This window comes from Hippopotamus amphibius, chromosome 10 (assembly GCF_030028045.1).
Source record: "Hippopotamus amphibius kiboko isolate mHipAmp2 chromosome 10, mHipAmp2.hap2, whole genome shotgun sequence".
Classification (NCBI taxonomy): Eukaryota; Metazoa; Chordata; class Mammalia; order Artiodactyla; family Hippopotamidae; genus Hippopotamus; species Hippopotamus amphibius.
The window spans coordinates 75,251,345-75,271,897 of record NC_080195.1 but is presented as its reverse complement, the minus strand read 5'-3'; the positions used below and the strand labels follow the sequence as shown (position 1 = coordinate 75,271,897).

Below are 20,553 nucleotides of genomic sequence, written 5' to 3'. Positions count from 1 at the left end.
TTTAAATTGAAATGGTTAATTTACAATGTGTTCATTTCAAGTGTACAGCAAAGTGATTCAGTTATACTTATGTATATATTCTTTTTCAGACTCTTTTCCTTTGTAGGTTATTACAAGATGTTGAGTACACTCCCCTGTGCTATACAGTAGGTCCTTGGTGTTTACTCATTTTATATACAGTAGTGTATCTGTTAATCCCAAACTCCTAATTTATCCACTCCCCCCATCCCTTTTGGTAACCGTAAGTTTGTTTTCTATGTCTGTGAGTCCATTTCTGTTTTATAAATAAGTTCATTTTATCATTTTTTTAAGATTCCACATATAAGTGATATCACATAGTATTTATCTTACTCTGATTTCACTTAATGTGATAATCTCTAGGTCCATCCATGTTGCTGAAAATGGCCTTATTTCATTCTTTTTTATAGCTGAGTAATATTCCATTGTATATATATACACCACACCTTCTTTATCCATTCATCTATCAATGGACATTAGCTTGCTTCCATGTCTTGACTGCTGGTAAATAGTGCCGCTATCAACATTGGGGTGCATGTATCTTTTTGAAGTAGAATTTTCTCCAGATATATGCCCAGGAGTGACATTGCTAGATCATATGGCAGCTCTATTTTTAGTTTTCTAAGGAACTTCCATACTGTTCCACATAGTGGCTGTATCAACATACATTCCCATCAAAAGTATAGGAGGGTTCCTTTTCCTCCACACCCTCTCCAGCATTTATTATTTGTAGACCTTTTAATGATGGCCATTCTGACTTGTGTGAAGTGATACCTCATTGTAGTTTTGATCTGCATTTCTCTAATAATTAGTGATTTTGAGCATCTTTTCCTGTGCCTGTTGGCCATATGTATGTCTTCTTCAAAGAGATGTCTATTTGGGTCTTCTGGCCATTTTTTGATTTTTTTTTTTTTTTTTGATATTAAGCTGTATGAGCTGTTTGTATATTTTGGAAATTAACCCCTTGTTGGTCACATCATTTGCAAATATTTTCTTCCAGTCCATAGGTTGTCTTTTCACTTTGTTTATGGTTTCCTTTGCTGTGCAAAAACTTTTACATTTAATTAGGTCCCACTTGCTTATTTATTTTCTTATTTCCATTACTCTAGAAGATGGATCCAAAAAAATACTGCTATAATTTATGTCAGAGTGTTCTGCCTATGTTTTCCTCTGGGAGTTTTATAGTATCCAGTATCCCATTTAGGACTTTATTTTGAATTTATTTTTGTATATGGTGTTGTAATTTCATTCTTTTACACATAGCCATCCAGCTTTCCCAGCACCTTTTACTGAAGAGACTGTCTTTTCTCCATTGTATATTCTTCCCTCCATTGTTGTTGATTGACCATAATGCGTGGGTGTATTTCTGGGCTTTCTATCCTGTTCCATTGATCTATATGTCTGTTTTTATGCCAGTACCATACTGTTTTCATTACTGTAGCTTTATAGTATAGTCTGAAATCAGGGATCATGATTCATCAAGCTCTGTTCTTTTTCAAGATTGTTTTGGTTATTCGGGGTCTTTTGTGTTTCCATAGAAATTTAAAAATTTTTTGTTTTAGTTCTGTGACAAATGCCATTGGTAATTTGATAGGGATTGCATTGAATCTGTAGATTGCCTTGGGTAGTATAGTCATTTTAACAATATTAACAATATTGATTCTTCCCATCTAAGAACACAGTATATCTTCCAATTTGTGTCATCCTCAATTTCTTTGAGATGATTTTTATATTTTTGATTTAATTATTGTATTATCTTTATGTTATGGCTTCTGTGTGAAAGGGATATAGACTAAGAGAGGGGCAGAGGTGGAAATATAAGTACAAATTTTGAGGCTATTGCAGTGCTATAGGCTTGAGATGACCACACCTTGAATGTGGCTGTAGCAGTAGTGGTGGTAACAAGTAGATAGACTCTGGATAGATTTTTAAGGTAAAGCCAGTGAGATTTGCTGATGTTTATAAACATGTGACATGAGAGAAAGAGGAATAGGATATGAATCATCATATAGTTAATTTTCTGAATAACTTAATCATCAATTCTTTATCTGTCATTGAGAGTAATGGATCTAAAATCACCTTAAATGCTACCTGCCTTCTCTAATAACATGCTGGTGCTAAATCAGCCTATTTGATGGCTCAGGATTATTGTTTTGAACTTGAGTTTTTATATAGGTGTGGATAGTATAAAACCTAAGGTGTGGGTATGCCAGAAGGTTATGGAAATCTGGCAATAATGAACATTTCCAGGTAGAAGAGAAGAATGTCTGATTTTGACAGCAAGTTGGCTCCATCCCACAAAATATTTTGGAATATTGTCTAGGTGCTGTATTGCAAACTGCTTCCTCTGTCCTCCTTATAAGGTCTATGCATCCTTATCTGAGAATGGGATGAATTTGTAGAAATTTGAGACCCAGTGAAGCTAGAGGAAGTGGGGAAAGCAGAAGGGAAGAATCCTACATTCCTCTTAATTTTTAGCTTAATGTAAGAGGCAAAAGGAAAAAAAGAATTTCATAGCCAGAAATTTTTTTCTGTTTAAAAGTATAAGAATATTAAACATCACCATTGAGGAATATCTCTAAGTGCTTAAGAGCTATTGATTATTGTCTCAAACTATGAAATGAAAAGCCAATCATATGCAGCTTGAGAGTTTTTAAAAATCTGGTTATTTGTGGTAATGCCACATTCTTTATGGGACCATAAGAGATGTAATGAAAAGGCACAAGGCCTCTTAGGCTGTGCTTCTCTTCCTGTATCATCATGCCCTGTATTTTCTTGATTGACAAGAAGAGACTCAGTGTGTGTTGGGGATCTATACGCTGGCCATGTGTACTTTTTTTTGACCGTTCTTAAAGCATGTCAGGCATAGTTTTGTAATTAGCTGAAAAGGCACACAATTCAGTTTCACTTTGCTGAACCCAATCTGTAGGATTGACAGCATGCCTTTAATAGATTCCTTCAGTAGATAATTAGACCAGTTTAACACAAGCACTGCATGAATTAACATTTGCACTTGGGGATGAATATTCAGGGCTACATTGCTTTTTGCAGTGTGAGTTGTTTCTCTAGAATTTGCTGGAGTGCCTATTAGGTGCTTGTAATGTATTGATTAGTACAGAATGGCACCAATTAGAGGGTGTGGGAACATCCCTGGAGTCAGAGATGATATGCTTATTGGTGATACTTATGCTTTTTCCTGTAAACTCTAACACAGACAACAGATAGCCTGCTGCAGTTTTGATGTGAATTTTACTTTAACTTGCTATGCAGAAAAGTACTAAGATTCCTGGCCTTTCTTGGAATTATGCCATCTGTTCACTTCTCCACTCTTTATGAGACTTTGCATCTGTAAGATTAACTCAAAAGATGATATGCTCTAGATGATATAAATAAATAATGGAATAAGCAAACAAAAGAATCATTGGGCCATTGAAACTTGTCTTTTGTAGTGATAAAAATTGCTTTGGCACAGCTTGCTAGTATATCAAATATTGGTTCAAAATTTTATTTGCATTTATCAGGAAATTTCAGAGAACTTTATGTTATATTCAAAATCAGCTCTGAGAAAATAAAAATTTGAATGTATGTACCTTTAGGATAAACCTTGTCAGGGAACTTGGAGGTGGAGGGAGGGAGGGATTGGGTAACAGAATAAATCAGGTTAATGTCTCTGTATGCGGATTTAAAAGAAAAATAAAATTTAATTGTTTTCTGAAAACTGAAGGAGGTTGTATAATATGGTGGTTAAGAGCATGAACTCTGGAGTCAGAATGCCTGGGTATGGACCAAGCTTTACCACTAGTTTACTACTGTGTGACCTGGGGTCACATACCAGACCTCTCAGTGGTCAATCATATGATAACAGTAGTACCCACTGTAGGGTTGTGAGGATTAAGGGAGTTTAATATATGTGAAGCACTTAGAACAGCGTGTAGTACGTAAGCCCTATGTGTTTGCTCTTCATGTTCTTTCACTTATATATATGTGTGTGTGTATATAGTTATATAGTATAGATATTTTGAAATGATCTTTTTTAAAGTATATAAAACATTGAATGTAAACTTTAAATATTTCAAATACTTCTTACTTATAAGAGATGACAACTATTCACAGTGAAGTAAACCTTGGATCTCCTTCTCTTCCAGAGTTAAAAAGTCCCTGAGCCTCCTCCGCTGCTCCTCTCCCCCATGCAAGACTGAAAATGCATTTTTTGAAGTATAGGTGACTTAAAATATTGTATTAATTTCAGGTGTACAACATAGTGGTTCTGAAGGTTAATGTTAGGTCTGGCTCACAGGTAATATGTTCATGGTCTGAAAAGCAACCAAATGATTTGAAGTGTACTCTCTCCATGATTTTTAATGTTCCAGTCCTATGTTTTCATAATGCAGCAGGGGTGCATATATAGATTGTGTATGAAGCTTCCAATCTGTGTGTTGTCCTATCCAGGGCGTAGGCCAATTGGATCAAGATTTGGAAAGAATGTTAAAAAGTTTCTGTCTGCTCTAATTGAAAATGCCCCCAGGCCTGAATCTCAGTAAGAGAAGACCCATGTTGTTGTCAATAAAAGTGAGAGGGAAAGTAAAACCCCTCTGTGGAAAAGTAAGTGGATTCCTTACCCAGCAGAAATGAGGAGTTGTGTTACTCCTGGGGTAATTTAGGAATAGCCCGAAGGCCACCTATTCTTTCTTTATGGGTTTTCTAAGTATTACGTAAATAAAAGTTTCTTGTGAGAAACCTCAGTTCTCAGAGTTCTAATGAACACTGCCTGCCATTGAGAGCACAGGTGTCCTTCTTCTTACATGTTCTTCTGTTTACAGAATTCTCACTTTTTGAAACACTGCTTCTGCAGACATGAGAGCTGGGTGAGGCTATGTTCCCAATACGTCTAAGAGAATTGAATGGTGCTTTCTGACCAATTCAAATTACATTAAATGGAGTTTATCTGTGGCTTTTCAAATTGGGATTCATCAGATATAATGTAATCATACCTTTTCTTTTTATTTAATAGTGCACAATGGATGCCAATGTCTTGTGTCTGTAGGAAAGTCGTTCATTTTAACCAGCATACCGCAGATTGTTAAATCTAAAACTCCTGCTCCTCAGTAAAAATAGTGCCATATTATTCAAGTATTTGTTTATTTGGGGAGATTTCTTTTAGGGGATTGAAACAATTGATTTTACAGAGGAAGTGCTTCAATTGAGATGAGTGCTGTGATAATATAGGATGAGTGCCATGGAGTATTCCAGAGGTTTTCTGTGAGAAAGGCACAGAAGGTACCCTCTGTGTGTGGTGGGGAGGAACAGGGAAGGAGACACTTTTAACTTGATCTCAGAATGAAGATAACCACCCTATGTGTATCAATGTCAGGATTCTGGAGGATGCCTTTTGTCAGAGACTGGTGAAAACCGATTTCCCCACAGCGTAGATAAAAAAGAATGAAGACTTGCTTTTCAAATATCTATCAGATGAGATGAGAATGTCAACATCATTTCTACTCCTAAATTTTTCTCTTTAGTCTTATATGTGCAAACAGAAAAAGAAAAAACCCTTTTTGTCTCCCAAGTGTAAAAATCAGCTAGGATTTTTCAAGTTTCTTTCTTTTCTGACTTTAATTTTGTCATTTTGTAAATTGAAGTTGTAAAATACAAAAGAAGATTCGTATTCTGTGAGTTTCCAGAATTTCCTATAAGAATTAGGGCACTGCAATATATTTTAAGAGCAGGTTGTGATGTTGAAGGGAAAATAGGAAATATTAAAATAAAGAAGGATAAGGGATTCATAATTAGCTGATATAAGATTTGGAATTTGTCAATGCTGCCTTATTGTGAGGGGTAAAAGGCTGGGAAAAACTTGCAAAAATTTTATGGTTGCTCTGCCTACTTCATTCAAGTGCCAGGTTAAAGAGTAATTATTTTTGTGGGAAACTTAACTAAAGTTGTACACTTTAGCATAATACTGCATTGAGTATTATAAAGGGATAATTCTCTTTTTAAAATGATGATTTTATGATTAAATTCCAACATGAAAAAATCTGAGAGTGTAATCAACAAAGGGAATTTAAAGTTGGAACAAATGAAGGCATCCACTTATTTCAAACAAAAAATGTGTGTTCTTCTCCTGCTGCTCCAGTTTCATTAACACTGTGAGAACAGATATTATAATTGACAGCTAAGTCTATTACTTAAGATTTTGTCTTTCATATGGGCGTGTGGAATGTAAGTTATGCGTTAGAAATTGTCACAATTGTTCTTAAGTGGATGTTCCCCAGTGTACAGCATTGCTTTCTAAGCTCTCATTTTGCCTTTTACTTTTCTTTGACATTTATTTCTCAAGGTACATACTCATTAGTAAGTTGTTTTTCTTTCTTTTTTTTAAATTTTAGGCAAAACGTGTAGCTGAAAATATCATTTCCCCTAAGCCTATTTGAAAAGTTTTAATATCTGAAACTTTGAGAAGTTTTACAGAGTATGAAAGGCCTCCGAGTTGAAAATTATGCGAAAATGTTGCAAAACAATATCCTCATTTGCTTCCTAATTGCTTATGTGTTTCCTTGTAAAAGATGTGAATTTTGAACCAGGTATTTCTTCCAGACCTGAGACTAGGAGTACCTTGCATTATAGGGAACCTAGCAAGGTCTTGTGTCACTAACGAGGAAATCTAGTGGAGAACATCAAACCTAATGAAAAAAAACATGTCAAATCTGCCTGCACATTTTGGGGTCAAAACTTACTATCTAGGTAACCATGGTCAAGATACTCAACTTTTATGAAGTTCAGCTTTTTCTGTGACGTGGAGATTATAATATTACCCCTATTTCCTAAGATTGTTATTACAGATTGAATGGAATGCTTTCTGCCAAGCATTTTGCATAGTGACTGGTCCATTATAGGTACTCAGCACATGGTAGTTAGTCCCTTCTTTTCTCCCAAGGGAAAGAATTTGACCAAGGTTTCTGCTGGTGTAAGTAGTCCTGCTTTTTCTAGCTGCTATTTTCATTAATTAAAATTTAAAGAAATTTCTTTTGTTTTTATGGGGAAACCAGAGAACCATTATAAATGAATGGCAACTTCACTATATTATGGGTAGGAATATATACTGGTTCAACCTATGGAAGGAAACTCTGGCAATATGTGGTAAGAAACTTAAAATCTACATCTTCTTCAACTCCCTTATCCTAAGGAATTAATCAGAGAAGTATATAAATGTTTATATAGCATTGTTTATAATATTGAGGAATTGGAAGCAAACTGTATATTATTAGGGAATTAGTTAAAAATATTTAATGCATGTCCATAATGAAATATTTTGTGGCCATGAAAAGTAATGTTGCAGACACTCATCATTTATATGGAAACATGATCATTATGTATTATTAAGAGAAAGAAATATACAACAAAACTATGCTAGCCAAGTTAAAAGTATTTTCACAATTTAAATAAATTTGTACATACTAATGTACTCAATTGACATCTCTAGATGGTGGGATTTCTTTCTATTTTGTATATGTTGATATTGTCTGAAATTTAAAAAACAGTAAGCAGGGGCGGCTTGTGTTTAGTTATTTGAAATGATGTTCATTATTTAAAAAATTATTTCATGAATGTATAAAATTACTAAGGTATCCCATGCTACTTGGAAATTCAAACTATAAAATATATAAAGAAAGAAATGAGAGTTAATCCCATCTCCCCTGTGTATTTAATTTATAATCAGTAAAAAACACTTAAAATTTTCCCATTAATAAAAATAATCAGACCCTTACTAATCTAAATTGCTACCATGAGAGCAAGTAGTAGAAATAGAGCACGGTATAGTAAGTTTCCTCCCTAAATGGTTTGGTGGACAAAGCCAAGATATTCTGAGAACCTTGACTGTCATTGTTAACTTTTTCCTCTGTGATATTTACCATTGGAACCTCATTGGAAGCTTTAAATGAATTCAGAATAAAAAACCTGTTGCATTGGCAAAGAAGATCCTTTCCTAATATACAGAACACACATGCCCACCCATTGTGTGAAATTGCACTGACAAGACTCTATTGGAAGCTTTCTGTGCCACAGTACACTGAAATGTATGCCAGTCTATCTCTAGACCAGGCTGAACTGAGTGGTGCTATATGGAAAGGGTCTGCAGGAGGTTTGGCTAAACACAGCCAGGAAATCACACCTGGTTTAAACATTCATAATCACAATTAAGGTTGCTTTCTCTTAATTGACACAGAACCATCTGAAAGGTGTCTGTTATATAATCCTCCTGAAGAGCGAATTCTTCAAAGTACACGTGGTAGGAAGCGATGTTTATTTTTGTTCTTAGATTACATTAGGCGTAAATGGATCTAAAGGGGTTTTAATCATGTAGGAACAGAAAATTACACTTTTTAGCAGCTTTGAAAAGTAAGGTAAGAGAAATTTCATCACTAGTTTCTTCCAGCAGCATGCTGTCACTATCAGTAAATGGTATATTACCACATTATCCTATTAATTATGTTTCACTCTTTTTGAGCCATCTTCATTTGAGGAACATGAAAAATCTATAGTCTTCATAGGAAGCTGCCTAACAGGAGAATGTGGCCTTAGGGACCCTCCATACCTTAACAAGGGAGATGACAGGGGGACTGCTGAAGTCACCAAGCTTGGGATTTGCCTTTCCACTTTGCACAACCTCTCTGTTTGGAAAAGCAGGCTAACTTGCACCAGAAGTGGGGCTGGAACCCAAGAGGATGTAATTTATTGGATCGTAAGTCCAACACCTTAACCACGGAGCCATTCTCATGTCTACTGTTTCTCCACCTCTCTAAACCTTGGCTTTCACATCTGTGAAATGTGGATACTTTGTTGCTGTAATATTTATTGAGCTCCTACTTATCAGGCACACCACTAAGCATAAGAAAATAAAAGGAATGCAACAACCATAATCTTTATCCTCAAGGAATGTACCCGATTCAAAAGGCAGCATGAGGCAGAGGGTATGGGGATCCTAAGTACAACTCGTTAGTTCATCACTCAGAGTTGTTGTGAATGAGAAGAACTCAAGTACTTAAAGCATCAGTGCTTTTTTATCCTCTTTCGATGGAAGCTGTAAAGTAACCAACAATATAAGACAGCATGCTATCAGTGCTCCATTGTTTCAAATATAAGGCCTTCTCATAAATTTTGTGATGCACTCAGCATGTTTTAAGATTGTAATAGAATTGTCAAGAAATGAGTCTTTGGGAAAACTAACTGCCCATAATCTCATTAAGTAGTTAGTAATTTGCTCTCTGCCATGTTATCTGTTTTCTCATTGCAAAAATGTATCTGTTATATAGGTTAAGGTCAAAGAACATCAAACATAGGAATTAAAAATAAATCCACTTACTTATGTAGAAGGCCTCCCTAATATATAATATTTTTCATGATTTAGGTGTATAAGATCTAGTTGAGCTAATATTTGTGAAGGATGTAAAGTCTGTGCCTAGTTTCTTTTTTTTCTTTCTTTTGGCATATAAAAGTCCAGTTGTTTCAACACTATATGTTGAAAAGACTATCTTTGTTCTATTGTATTTCATCTGCTCCTTTATCAAAGATCAGTTCGCTGTTTTTATTTTGGTCTATTTCTGGGCTCTCTATTCTCTTCCATTGATCTATTTGTTTATACTTTCAAGTCTACCACACTGTCTGGATTTCTGTAGCTTTATAGTAAATCTTGATGTCCAGTAGTGTAAATCCTCCAAATTTGTTCCTCTTTTCAATAATGAGTTGGCTCTTTTGGGTTTTTACCACTCCATATAAACTTTAGAATTGTTTTGTTGATATTCACAAAATAATTTGTGGAGATTTTTATTTGGATTGTGTTGTCTATAGATCAATCTGGGAAAAACTGACATCTTGACAATATTGAGTCTTCCTGTCAATAAACATGGAGTATCTCTCCATTTATTTACTCCTCTGTTGATAGCTTTCATCAGAGTTCTGTTGTTTTCCCTAAAGATTTTGTACACATTTTTATAAGATTCATACCTAAGTATTTCTTTTTTTGGGGGTGGGGGGTGGGGGTGGGTGCTAATGTAAATGATAATGTGTTTTTAGTTTCAAATTCCACTTGTTCATTGCTGGTATATAGGAAAGTGATTGACTTTTGTACATTAACCTTGTATACTGAAAACTTGCTATAATGACTAATTAGTTCTAGAAGTTTTTTGTTCAGTTCTCTCAGATTTTCTACGTAGACCATCATGTCATCTGTGAATAGGACAGTTTTATTTCTTCATTCTCAATATATATACCTTTTATTTCCTTTTATTGTCTTATCACAATAGCTAGGATTTCCAGTATGATGGCAAAAGCAATGGTGAGAAGGGACATCGTTGCCTTGTGCCTGATCTTAACTGGAAAACTTTGAGTTTCTATTCGTTGTGTGATGTTAGTTGCAGGGTTTTTTTGTAGATTTTTTTTGTCAAGTCAAGGAAGTTCTCCTCTATTCCTGGTTTGCCGAGGCTTTTTTAAAAAATCATGAACGGGTGTTAGATTTTGTTAAGTACTTTGTCTGCATCTATTGATATAGATGTGTGATTTTTCTTCTTTAGCCTGTTAGTATGATGATATACATTAATAAACTTTCAAATGTTGAACCAACCTTGCATACCTTGGATAGATCCTGCTTGGTTGTAAAGTATAATTCTTTCTATGCATTGTTGCGTTTGATTTGTTAATATTTTGTTGAGGATTTCGCACATATGTTCATGAGAGATATTGAACTATAGTTTCTTTTCCTGTAATCTCTTTATCTAGTTTTGGTATTAGGATAATGCTGGCCTCATAGAATGAGCTAAGAAGTATTACCTCTGCTTCTATCTTCTGAAAGAGATTGTAGATGAATGACACCAATTCCTTCCTTAAATATTTCATAGACTCACCAGTGAACCCATATAGTCTGGATGCATTCTTATTTAAAGGTTATTATTTATCAACTCAAATCTCTTTAACGGATAGAGGCCTATCCTGATTGTCTACTTCTTCTACTTATGAGTTTTGGCAGATTGTCTTTCTGATTGGCTTATTGGTATTGGCTAATTTTTTAATGATATTGCATTTAATTTAAAGATCAACTGGAGAATAATTAACATTATAAGAGTGAGTGTTTTTATCCATCAATATAGTGTATCTTTCCATTGATTTAGGTCTTTTAAAAAGCCTGTAGCAGTATATTGTAATATTTTTATGGTGATCTTTTCTACTTTTGTTACATCTAGTCCTAGAGACTTTATAGTTTTTCATGAGATTGTTTAACATTTTAAAAATCTATTTTGTTATTACTGAATTATGAAATGCTATTGAGTCTATATGTTATGCTGACATCCAGAAAATTGATAGAGCTTTCTTATTATTTCTAAGGGTTTACTTGTTTACGCTACTTCCTTTTGTATGTTGACAGTTATGTGGTGTCCAAGAAAAAAAATGGTCTCTCTCTTTTAGGTATTATTTTCTTTATTTAATTTTCTTACTTTATTACATTGATTAAGATTTTTAGACAGTTAACAGGTTGCTTTGTACCTGGCTTTAGTGTATCAAAAGTTTTGTAATTACTATGTTTGTTACAGGGTTTTGTTGTTGTTAGATAAATGTCTGCCTTTTTTTAAATATGCTAAGTTTTTAAAAAAAATCATGAATAACTTTTAAAAATCATGCATTAATTTCAATTTTATTTAATATTTTTGGTTTAGTTTTCTGATTTAATTATTGGTAATAAGGAAAAAGCAAATATTCCATCTGAAAAATGTTTTAAAAACCCATAAAAAGAGTGTAACTGTTAGAGAGTGAACAATGATTATAGAAAAGAACAGACATAATCAAGAATGCTCATATTGAAGAAAATTCAGGTAGATTAGTGTTTTCCAAAATGTAGGAGGAGTGGTAATTGAAGCCTTCAGATGACTCCAGCTCCTGTAACTGTTTGATCTTAGCCACACGAAAGACTGAGTTAGACAACCACCTTGTCTAGTCCAGTCACCCCCAGAAGCCTGAGACATAATGGTAGTATTATTGTATCATTGTTTATTTTTTGAGCTCATTAATTGTATTATGGTAACATAAAATATCAACCTTAGGAGATGTTCAGTGAATGGTATATAAATGCTCTCTTTTCTATTCTAGCAACTTTTTGTAAGTAAAAGGTAATTTCAAATTAAATCCCCAGAACCATGAGACGTAATAAATAATAAATATTGTTGCTTTATGCCACTACAATTGGAATGGTTTATTCACAGTAAAATATATAACACAAAAGTAAAGTATTGTCAACTGAAGCTCATGGAGATAGGGATGAAGATAGATGGATTTCTTATAAATTAGCTTTTAATTTGAAATCATCTTACACTTACTGAAAGTTGCAAAAATAGTGCAGAGAGCTCTTATATACCATTAACCCAACTTCTCCTAATGTTAACACCTTGTATAATCACAGTGAAATTAATACCATCAAGAAATGAACATTTATGTGGTGATGTTATTAATCTGAAATCTTTGAGTTTTGCTAGTTGTGCCACTAATGCTGCTTTTCTAGTCCAAGTTTCAATGCAGAATCCCACTTTGCCTTTCGTTGTTTTATTTTGTTAGCCTTCTCAATTCTATTATAATGCCTCTTTGTTTGTCTTTTATGACCTTGACATTTTGGAGAGCATGGACCAGCTATTTTGTAGAATGTCATTCAGTTTGGCTTTAGCTGATATTTCCTCATGATTAAATTTAATTTATGCATTTTTAGCAAGAATATCACAGAAGTAATGTTGTAACCTTCTCAGTGTATCATATCAGTGTATCACTAAGACATGTCTTAACTCATGATGTCTTATTAATGCAGTTTTAACTTTTATCACTTGGTTAAGGTGGTGTCTGCCAGGTTTCTCCACTATAACATTATATTTTCATTTGTAATTAATAAGTATCTTGTGAGGAGATATTTTGAAACTGTGCAAAAATCCTGTGTCTTATATTTTTATCTACTAATTTTAGCATCCATCTGTGACTCTTGCCTGATATAATTATTACTGCGGTGTTTGCCTAATGGTGATTTTCTATTTTCATAATTCCTTCCACATTTATTAATTAGAATTTGACTGTAACAAAAGATGTCCCTTCTCACTCATTTATTTATTCATTTATTTATTTATATCACTATGGACTATAGATTATAATCCAATATATCATTTATTTTGTTGTTCAGGTTGACCTAGATTTGGCCATTGAAATTCTCTAAGTTGTTCTTCAGTTTGCTCCTATTATCTTCCAGTATATTCTTGCTTTTTGCCACCACAGTACAATCCAGGATTGTCTGGTACTTTCCCTGCCTCAGCCCTGGTCCACCATTCCTCCAAGAACCCTGGTTCCTTTTAATGGAGGACGGTTTTTAGAAACTAAGATCTAGGAACTAGGTATTCTCGTTACTACTAGAACAGAATTGCTACTAGGTCTCTTAGTGGCCAGAGCTGTGAAATATACTTATTTAAACTATGGTCTTTATGTAGACATACCTGTATTTGTTTCTGTATCTACCTATTCATATTTATGTTAAAAACTGATAAGAATATCTCTGATTCCAATCCAGCACCACAGATTTCATTTTAGCCTTCTTTCTTTCTTTATTTGTAAACTCATTTTTCTAACAATGAAAAAATTTGCTCTTATTTCCACAATATCCTTACATATGAAAATTGATTTTTGTTGGCACTCTCCTCTTTTGGCTTCCTTTTACCTGCTTCTAACTCAACTACTTTCCTTGAATTTCTGATGTTTTAAAGGTAATTTTGTCAATAGAGACAAATGGAGACTATTGGTTCTGTAGAGTTATGCAGTTAAACAGTGCACAGGGATCAGGGTTGATAAGCAAACATACATTTAATTAATGTTTTTAACTAACTCCATTTTACTAGGCTAATTTCATATTGGTTTAGGAAAATCAGTCATTTGATGAATTTTGTTGAGTGCAATGCTAACACCCTTAGTCAAGATTTACAATAAAAATAGCAAATTGAGACTGAATATGTTCAGTAATATGTCACATGTGTCCTAGAAACTGAAACAAACAGAATTAATATTATGCACTCTTTCTGTGAATGATGCCATACAAAACTAGTTTGTACTGTTCTGGTTATATAGTGACAAGAATAAATGAATATCAATTAGACATTTGTTTTTCTTTTAAGTTTAAAAAGTTAGCTATAAAATTTGAATAATGTATGTACCTATTTTAACTAATAGCCTTATTTTTTTCTGCTACTTAGTTTAGAAATGATAATTTTAACTTGAGAGCGTATTTTGATTTGCAGATTTGTTACTCAGTCTCTTTTCTTCATAAATAGATTTCTAAATATCCATAACTTTATAAGTAAATTACTCCTGTCATGTTCATGCAAGTCCTCATCAGTAAGTTGGATATCTTGCGTGATTTTTTTAAAAATATAAAAACAATAGTTGCCATTGCAAGTGTGAGTTTTAGAGTCAATATTCCTGTGAAGATCATCTTAGGAACTGCCTTCATATATATAAAGGGTGAATGTTGGACAAATTATACCAGCTTTTTGTAGACTATTAAAGTACACATAAGAGATCCTGAGACTTAAATTTAGGGTAAGGAATTTAAATTTAATTCTGAGGAACAGTTTTCTTATAGTGAGGGCTGTTAAACCTCAGATATGCTCTTGAAGGTGAAGATTTAGAATTTATTCTCTCAGGGTCTTTATAAACTAATAAGTTTGTAATTCCAGGATAGTTTCGGTGTGATCTCACCTTAACATAGAGATGTAGACTTAACAAGTCCCCATCCTAGCCTTAAGATTCTAAGAATGCCACCCGCACTTAGAATTTACATTGGAATGGGACCAAGGAGCCCATCTGATTCTACCAGTCTACAGAGAAGTGACACCTACAGAAGTGATGTGAGAGAGTTCCTGTGTACACACCCACACATCAGTAGGTTTGGGACCAGAGTTCCCTCTGGTATGCTGGAATAACAATAATAGTAAGATCTTTTATGTAGTATGCTGCATAATTTTTAGGATTATTTTTTGAGGGGTGTATATGTCATTAACCATTATAACAACTACGTGAAGCACAGAATATACTGTCTTTACTATGCCTTCAGGGAAACAGGAGCAGAGATTTTAGAGTTCTTGTCTAAGGTCAAGAAACAGAGTTGGGATACAAATGTGTATTTTTTGACAAAAGCCATTGCTCTTTCCAGTTTCCTGGTGCCTTTTGTTTGAGAATATTTGAAATGAAATGTAAATACCAGACATCAATGAAGAGTCCATGTGTTTGGACTCAAAGATGCATTTGGGTGGGGGAAGAGGCATAATGTTTCAGTAGACCAGCACTTTTCAAAGGATCCTCTGAAAAACAGTATTTTATGAGATGATGGTAGGTATTTACACTGTGTTGGTTAAGGTTTGATTTAGCCACGAGTAATAGAAAAACCCCTAAAATAAGACATTGAAGATTATTTCTCTCTCACTTAAAGGAATCTGGAGGTAGACAGTGCGTATCCAGTGTGGTGGTTCCACAATGATCAAGAGGCCAGGTTTCTGCTGTCTTGCAACTTTCTTGTCTTTACTGAGTCTCCTGCTGGTTCAACAGCTAAAGCTGTAACCATCAGTTTGCATTCTGGCCTGTCAAAAGGAAGAAGAGAGGTGGTGCAAAGAAAGGAGTGCTTTTTAACTTTAAGGCTATTTCTAGGTTGTCACATATGACATTTCCACTTACATCTCATTGATTAGTTATGTGACCAGGACTCACAGCAAGGGGAGCTAGGAAATAAAGCCCACGGGCTAAGCAGCAGTGCGTCCAGATAAAACTGGAATTCCTGCCAAGGAAGAAGGAATGCATGGATATGGGAATTGACCCTATCAGTGACTGCTATATACACATATATAATAGGCTCTGTTTAAAAAAAAAAAAAAAATTTCGTGATCAAATAAGCCTCGGAAACGCTAGGTTAAATAAGTTAAGCAGATCTATTTAACACCAGGCTTCTCAAAGATGCTAATGCATATTGTGACGGTTTTATTTATTTATTTATTTAAGATTTATTTACTATTTATTTATTTTTCTCTGTATTAGGTCTTCATTGCTGCTTGTGGGCTTTCTGGTTGTGGCGAGTGGGGGCTACTCTTTGTTGCGTTGCGCAGGGTTCTCAGTGCGGAGGCTTCTTTTGTTGCGGAGCATGGGCTTCTAGGCTCACGGGCTTCAGCAGTTGTGGCGCACAGGCTTAGTTGCTCTGCGGCGCGTGGGATCTTCCTGGATCAGGGCTTGAACCCATGTCCCCTGCATTGACAGGTGAATTCTTAACCACTGCACCACCAGGGAAGTCCCTATGACAGTTTTAAAGTGGAATATACCATGTACAGTTCCCACTCTATTTTGACCTTAGAACTCTTGGCTCATGGAGCACCTGTTGGGATGAATGGTCCACAAATATATATTCCTCAGATATACTTCGAGTAAATGTTGCTGTAAACTGTAGAATCCAGGATAGGTAATTCTTATCTGTTTCCTGCTGCCAAGTACTCACTAAACAAAGTATTGTGCCTCCTCTGATTTACTTAAGTTGATTTTATTCTATGTGTAAGTCAGGGATGGTGAAGCATACATAATGAGAATGACCGTGGAACAATTTGCATGTATAAAGGATTATGGAAATGCCAAGTAATTGGACATTAAAGAGGAAATTCTCAAATTTCTGCCTAAAAATATGTCAAGCAATTTTCGGGTAGATAATTCAGTATTCTCTAATACCTCTATTAAGGGAGAGGGTGCTTACAAATAGCACAATAATAATAGCTACAGTGAACCTTGGGTGTAGCTGGGCTACCAACCCTGGTCTATGGATGCTTCCTTGGTCCTGGACCAGGTCCTGGACCAGGTACTTCCTTGGTCCTGGACCAGGCACATCCACATACGTTTTTAAATTTACCCTGACAATCTGTCTTTGTCTAGTCCATTCATTCTCTCAATCTTTTACATGACTGTTTTACAACATCTTCTCTCACCTCTAACTTTCAACTCCTCCTTCCTCATTTTCTCTTTGTGCATATGATCTGTTCCCTACCTCACTCAGAGAGAACTTCCACACACTTCCCTTCATCTGCCTGCCTAGGAGCCTTTGTATCTGCATACTTTATTTTCTCACCTGTTACACAGAAGAACTACACATATCTCATTCTAATGTCAATCCCCCGTCTCAGGCATTAGATTCCTTCCCTCTTGCCTGCTCAAGGGAGTTACCTCCGTGATTTTTATTGCCATCTCCTACATCACTACTTCTTTTCTCTTTACTGAGCTGCCCCCAATAACATGCAAACCTGCTTTCCCCCCATCTTAAAAAAAAGAAAAAGAGAAAAAGAAATATGAGGGTGAGTCAAAATTATCCACACTCTGGCTGTAGAAGTTATTTTAGTTAACTTTTAGAAAAGACAAATACGTCATTTTTTGACATAATCTGCTTGCTTTTCAATACACCTTGTCCATCTGTCAAAAAGCTTTCATATTCCCTCATTAAAAAGTGTTTTAGGCTGAGTTCCAAGCCACAAATGCACCGCTGTCTTTACTTCTTCATCAGAAGTGAATCTTTGTCCTCTTAGGGCCGCTTTCAGGGGGCCAAACAGGTTAAAGTCCGATGGAGCAAGATCAGGACTACAGGGAGGATGCTTTAACACCTCAAAACGAAGTTTTTGCAGTGTTGACAGTGTGGGCAGATGTGTGTACACGTGCATTGTCATGCAAGATCACAACGCCCTTGGATAGTAGTCCTCTGCATTTAATCCAAAGTTTAGGCTTCAGCTCTTCAATAAGCATCTTTATCCATTCATACACACTTCTTCATGACAAAACACTTTCTCCATACTGCTCACAAAGTCTTCTATAAATAACAACCCCAGGTACACCCTCAAACCACTAAAAATGAATCACTGAACGCTGCTCTTCTTTCATGCAAGTCAGAAGTGGGGCATCCATTTTTGCTCGCACCGCAGTTACCAATGAACTGATGTAACACATTCACATCTGCACAGCAGTGACTGGGGAGACAGTAGCCTTGAACAGAAAGCTCTGATAAGACAGTGCTGCCAACGGAAGTTTTAATATAACCAGAGTGTGGATAACTTTTGACTTCTCCTCATATTTGCTTTTGACTCCATTTTCTTGCTCTAATTTTTATTTTATTTTTTTTTTTTTTTGCCAAGATAAGAAACAATTTATTATAGAGAGAAGAAAAATTTCTCATCCAAAATATAGAAATCTGTACAACTTTGCCACAATCAATATACATGAACTGTACAAATTTACACCAGTTCATAATTTACCAAATAAAAGATGACTAACAAAGTTCACAAAATAGATGGTGGTTTGTGGAAAAGACTTTTACCCAATTAAGTACAAGGAAAGTTACAAACCAGACCTCCACTTTCTAAAAATAAGAAGTTTACTCAGTCTTAGAAAACTACAAGCTAGCAAATGTACAGAGAGCTGGCTGGTGCTAACACCACAGTTGAGACAGTGTCTTTTTAAGGGTCTTTTTTAAAGCCTGTTGCCAAGGCAGATTCTGGTCACTTGCTACTTTCAAGGCCAAAAACACAATACAAGGTCTGACCATTTCCCCAGGTCATGCTTACTAGTTTGTCTTATGTACATTTATACATATTTAAGTGCTAGGTAAAAGTCTTGTCATAAAATTTCCAGTACTACCATGTTTAAAATGTTGAGCTTTCCTATTGAGCTGCCAAAAAGGATAACAACTTTAAGTGTAATAGTGCAAATTTTCTCTGCAAGTTCTACTGCAGAGAAAGGTTCTTTGAAATACAGATCTGCATTAAAGGGACTGATGTAAAAATTTAGGTATCATGTCTGGGAGAAACTGAAACCACCCTAGGACTTCACTCCCTAGCAAATAAGGTGATCATTTTACTTGGACTCACAGGCTATTAAGTCACTGAAAGGTACTGTCCAAACTATGGCACTGTCACTTAAAAACTTTTTTTTACCACTCTATCTTGTGCCAGATCTTCACAGCTGTGACATGGTTTAAATTCCATAATCCATCCCCAAGAGGAGCCCACCCAAAGCAAAAATCAAATTTATCCATCCATTATAAGATGATCCATCCATAGACTATATCTTAACCTGATACAGTCATCATATTGTAGTTTTTGGAAGGGCTTGTTCTGCCCAAGAGAAGTTCCTCCTTACAGCTGATTCTGCTGTCTACCATTTGCACGTTGGTGCTGTTTTGGGTGCTACCTCCTGCTGGTGAGGCTTCGTACAGCACACAGATGGAGCCATCCTCTCCAATTCTGTAGGACACTTCGTAGGGGTCGACCCAGAGTGTGAGTTCACTTGGGAGAAGCCTGAACAGCTCCTGACTGCTCAGTCCAATCCGCTGTGCTGCCTGTCCAATCAGAGGATCCATTTTATGGTTGATGCGAATACAACGGTAACCTGATCCCTTGCAGGGCTTTTCTGGGAACCAGTGATGTTTGTAATGTTCTGCCAGGAGCTCCTGCAGGCTCTGGCTGAAGGTCTGCAGCTGTCGCTCGCTTGTGAGCCCCTTGGTGCGGAGGAACTTGGAGATGAAGGACACGGCGGCGGCGATCTCGCCTATCATGGTGGCGGCCCGGGTATAGAAGGGATGCATGGGGGCGGCGGGCGGAGGGCGGCCCGGGGCGGCCGGAGCTCGGCGGCGCGACCCCGAAGGCGGAGCGGCCACCCCGGGCTCCCTCACGGGTCAGAGAGCTGAGAGGGAGAAGAGGGCGTGAGGGACGGACGGCTACTTTTTTTTTTTCCTTCTTTCTTTATAGTAAAAAAGTTACTTTCGAGACGAGAGGCGGCAAGACAGAGGAAGAGACGAGCGACGGCGGCCTGGTCACATCGCTCGGACCTCCCCGGCCGCCTCCGCCCCCAGCTCCGCAGCCTCTGAAGCTCCCAACAGTTGCATTTCCAGCTCCGACAGGCGAACTGCTCTAATTTTTAATAAGCTTCTTGCTGCCTCCAAGTTTTCTCCTCTTGTCACATTTAACCTCTCCAGTCAGACTTTCCCCCCAATTGCTACTCTGAAACTGCTCGTCTAGGTTCCCCATGATTGTCATGTTGCTAAAACCAATGGCTGATTCAGTTCTCAGGACCCATTCTCTTTACTCAGTAGCATTTGGTGCAATAGATTGCTCCCTTCTTCATAGGCTTTTTTTTCATTTGGTTTTCAGTACATTGCTCTCTTCTGGTTTTCCTCCTACCCCCACTGGGCATTTTTCTCATTGAAAAATATAGTACATTAGTTGTTCAACATATCAGAATGGAATTTCAATCTAAAGTCTTTTGGGAGTTTCATAGAGGCTTCAAAACCCAAAAGGGAGTAACATAGAACAGGTTACTTGGACTCTCTGAGTTAGTTTCTTCAGGTAAAATGTAGAAGGGTTTGAACTGCATGGTCTTGAAGTTATCATGCACTGCCCTGATTCTTGGAAAACATTATAGGGTGTAAGTATACCAGATAAAGAGATGAAATACCGA

The 20,553-nt window shown here is 36.1% G+C and overlaps 1 protein-coding gene across 1 annotated transcript; it reads right to left on the bottom strand.

Moving 5' to 3' along the window:
• Positions 1-18,201: 18,201 nt before the first annotated feature.
• On the bottom strand, positions 18,202-19,989 carry LOC130830529 (protein BTG1). The gene has a single exon (XM_057697818.1). It carries the CDS (start codon positions 19,679-19,681, stop codon positions 19,166-19,168), a length of 516 nt encoding a protein of 171 aa, XP_057553801.1. The 5' UTR covers positions 19,682-19,989; the 3' UTR covers positions 18,202-19,165.
• Positions 19,990-20,553: the final 564 nt, after the last annotated feature.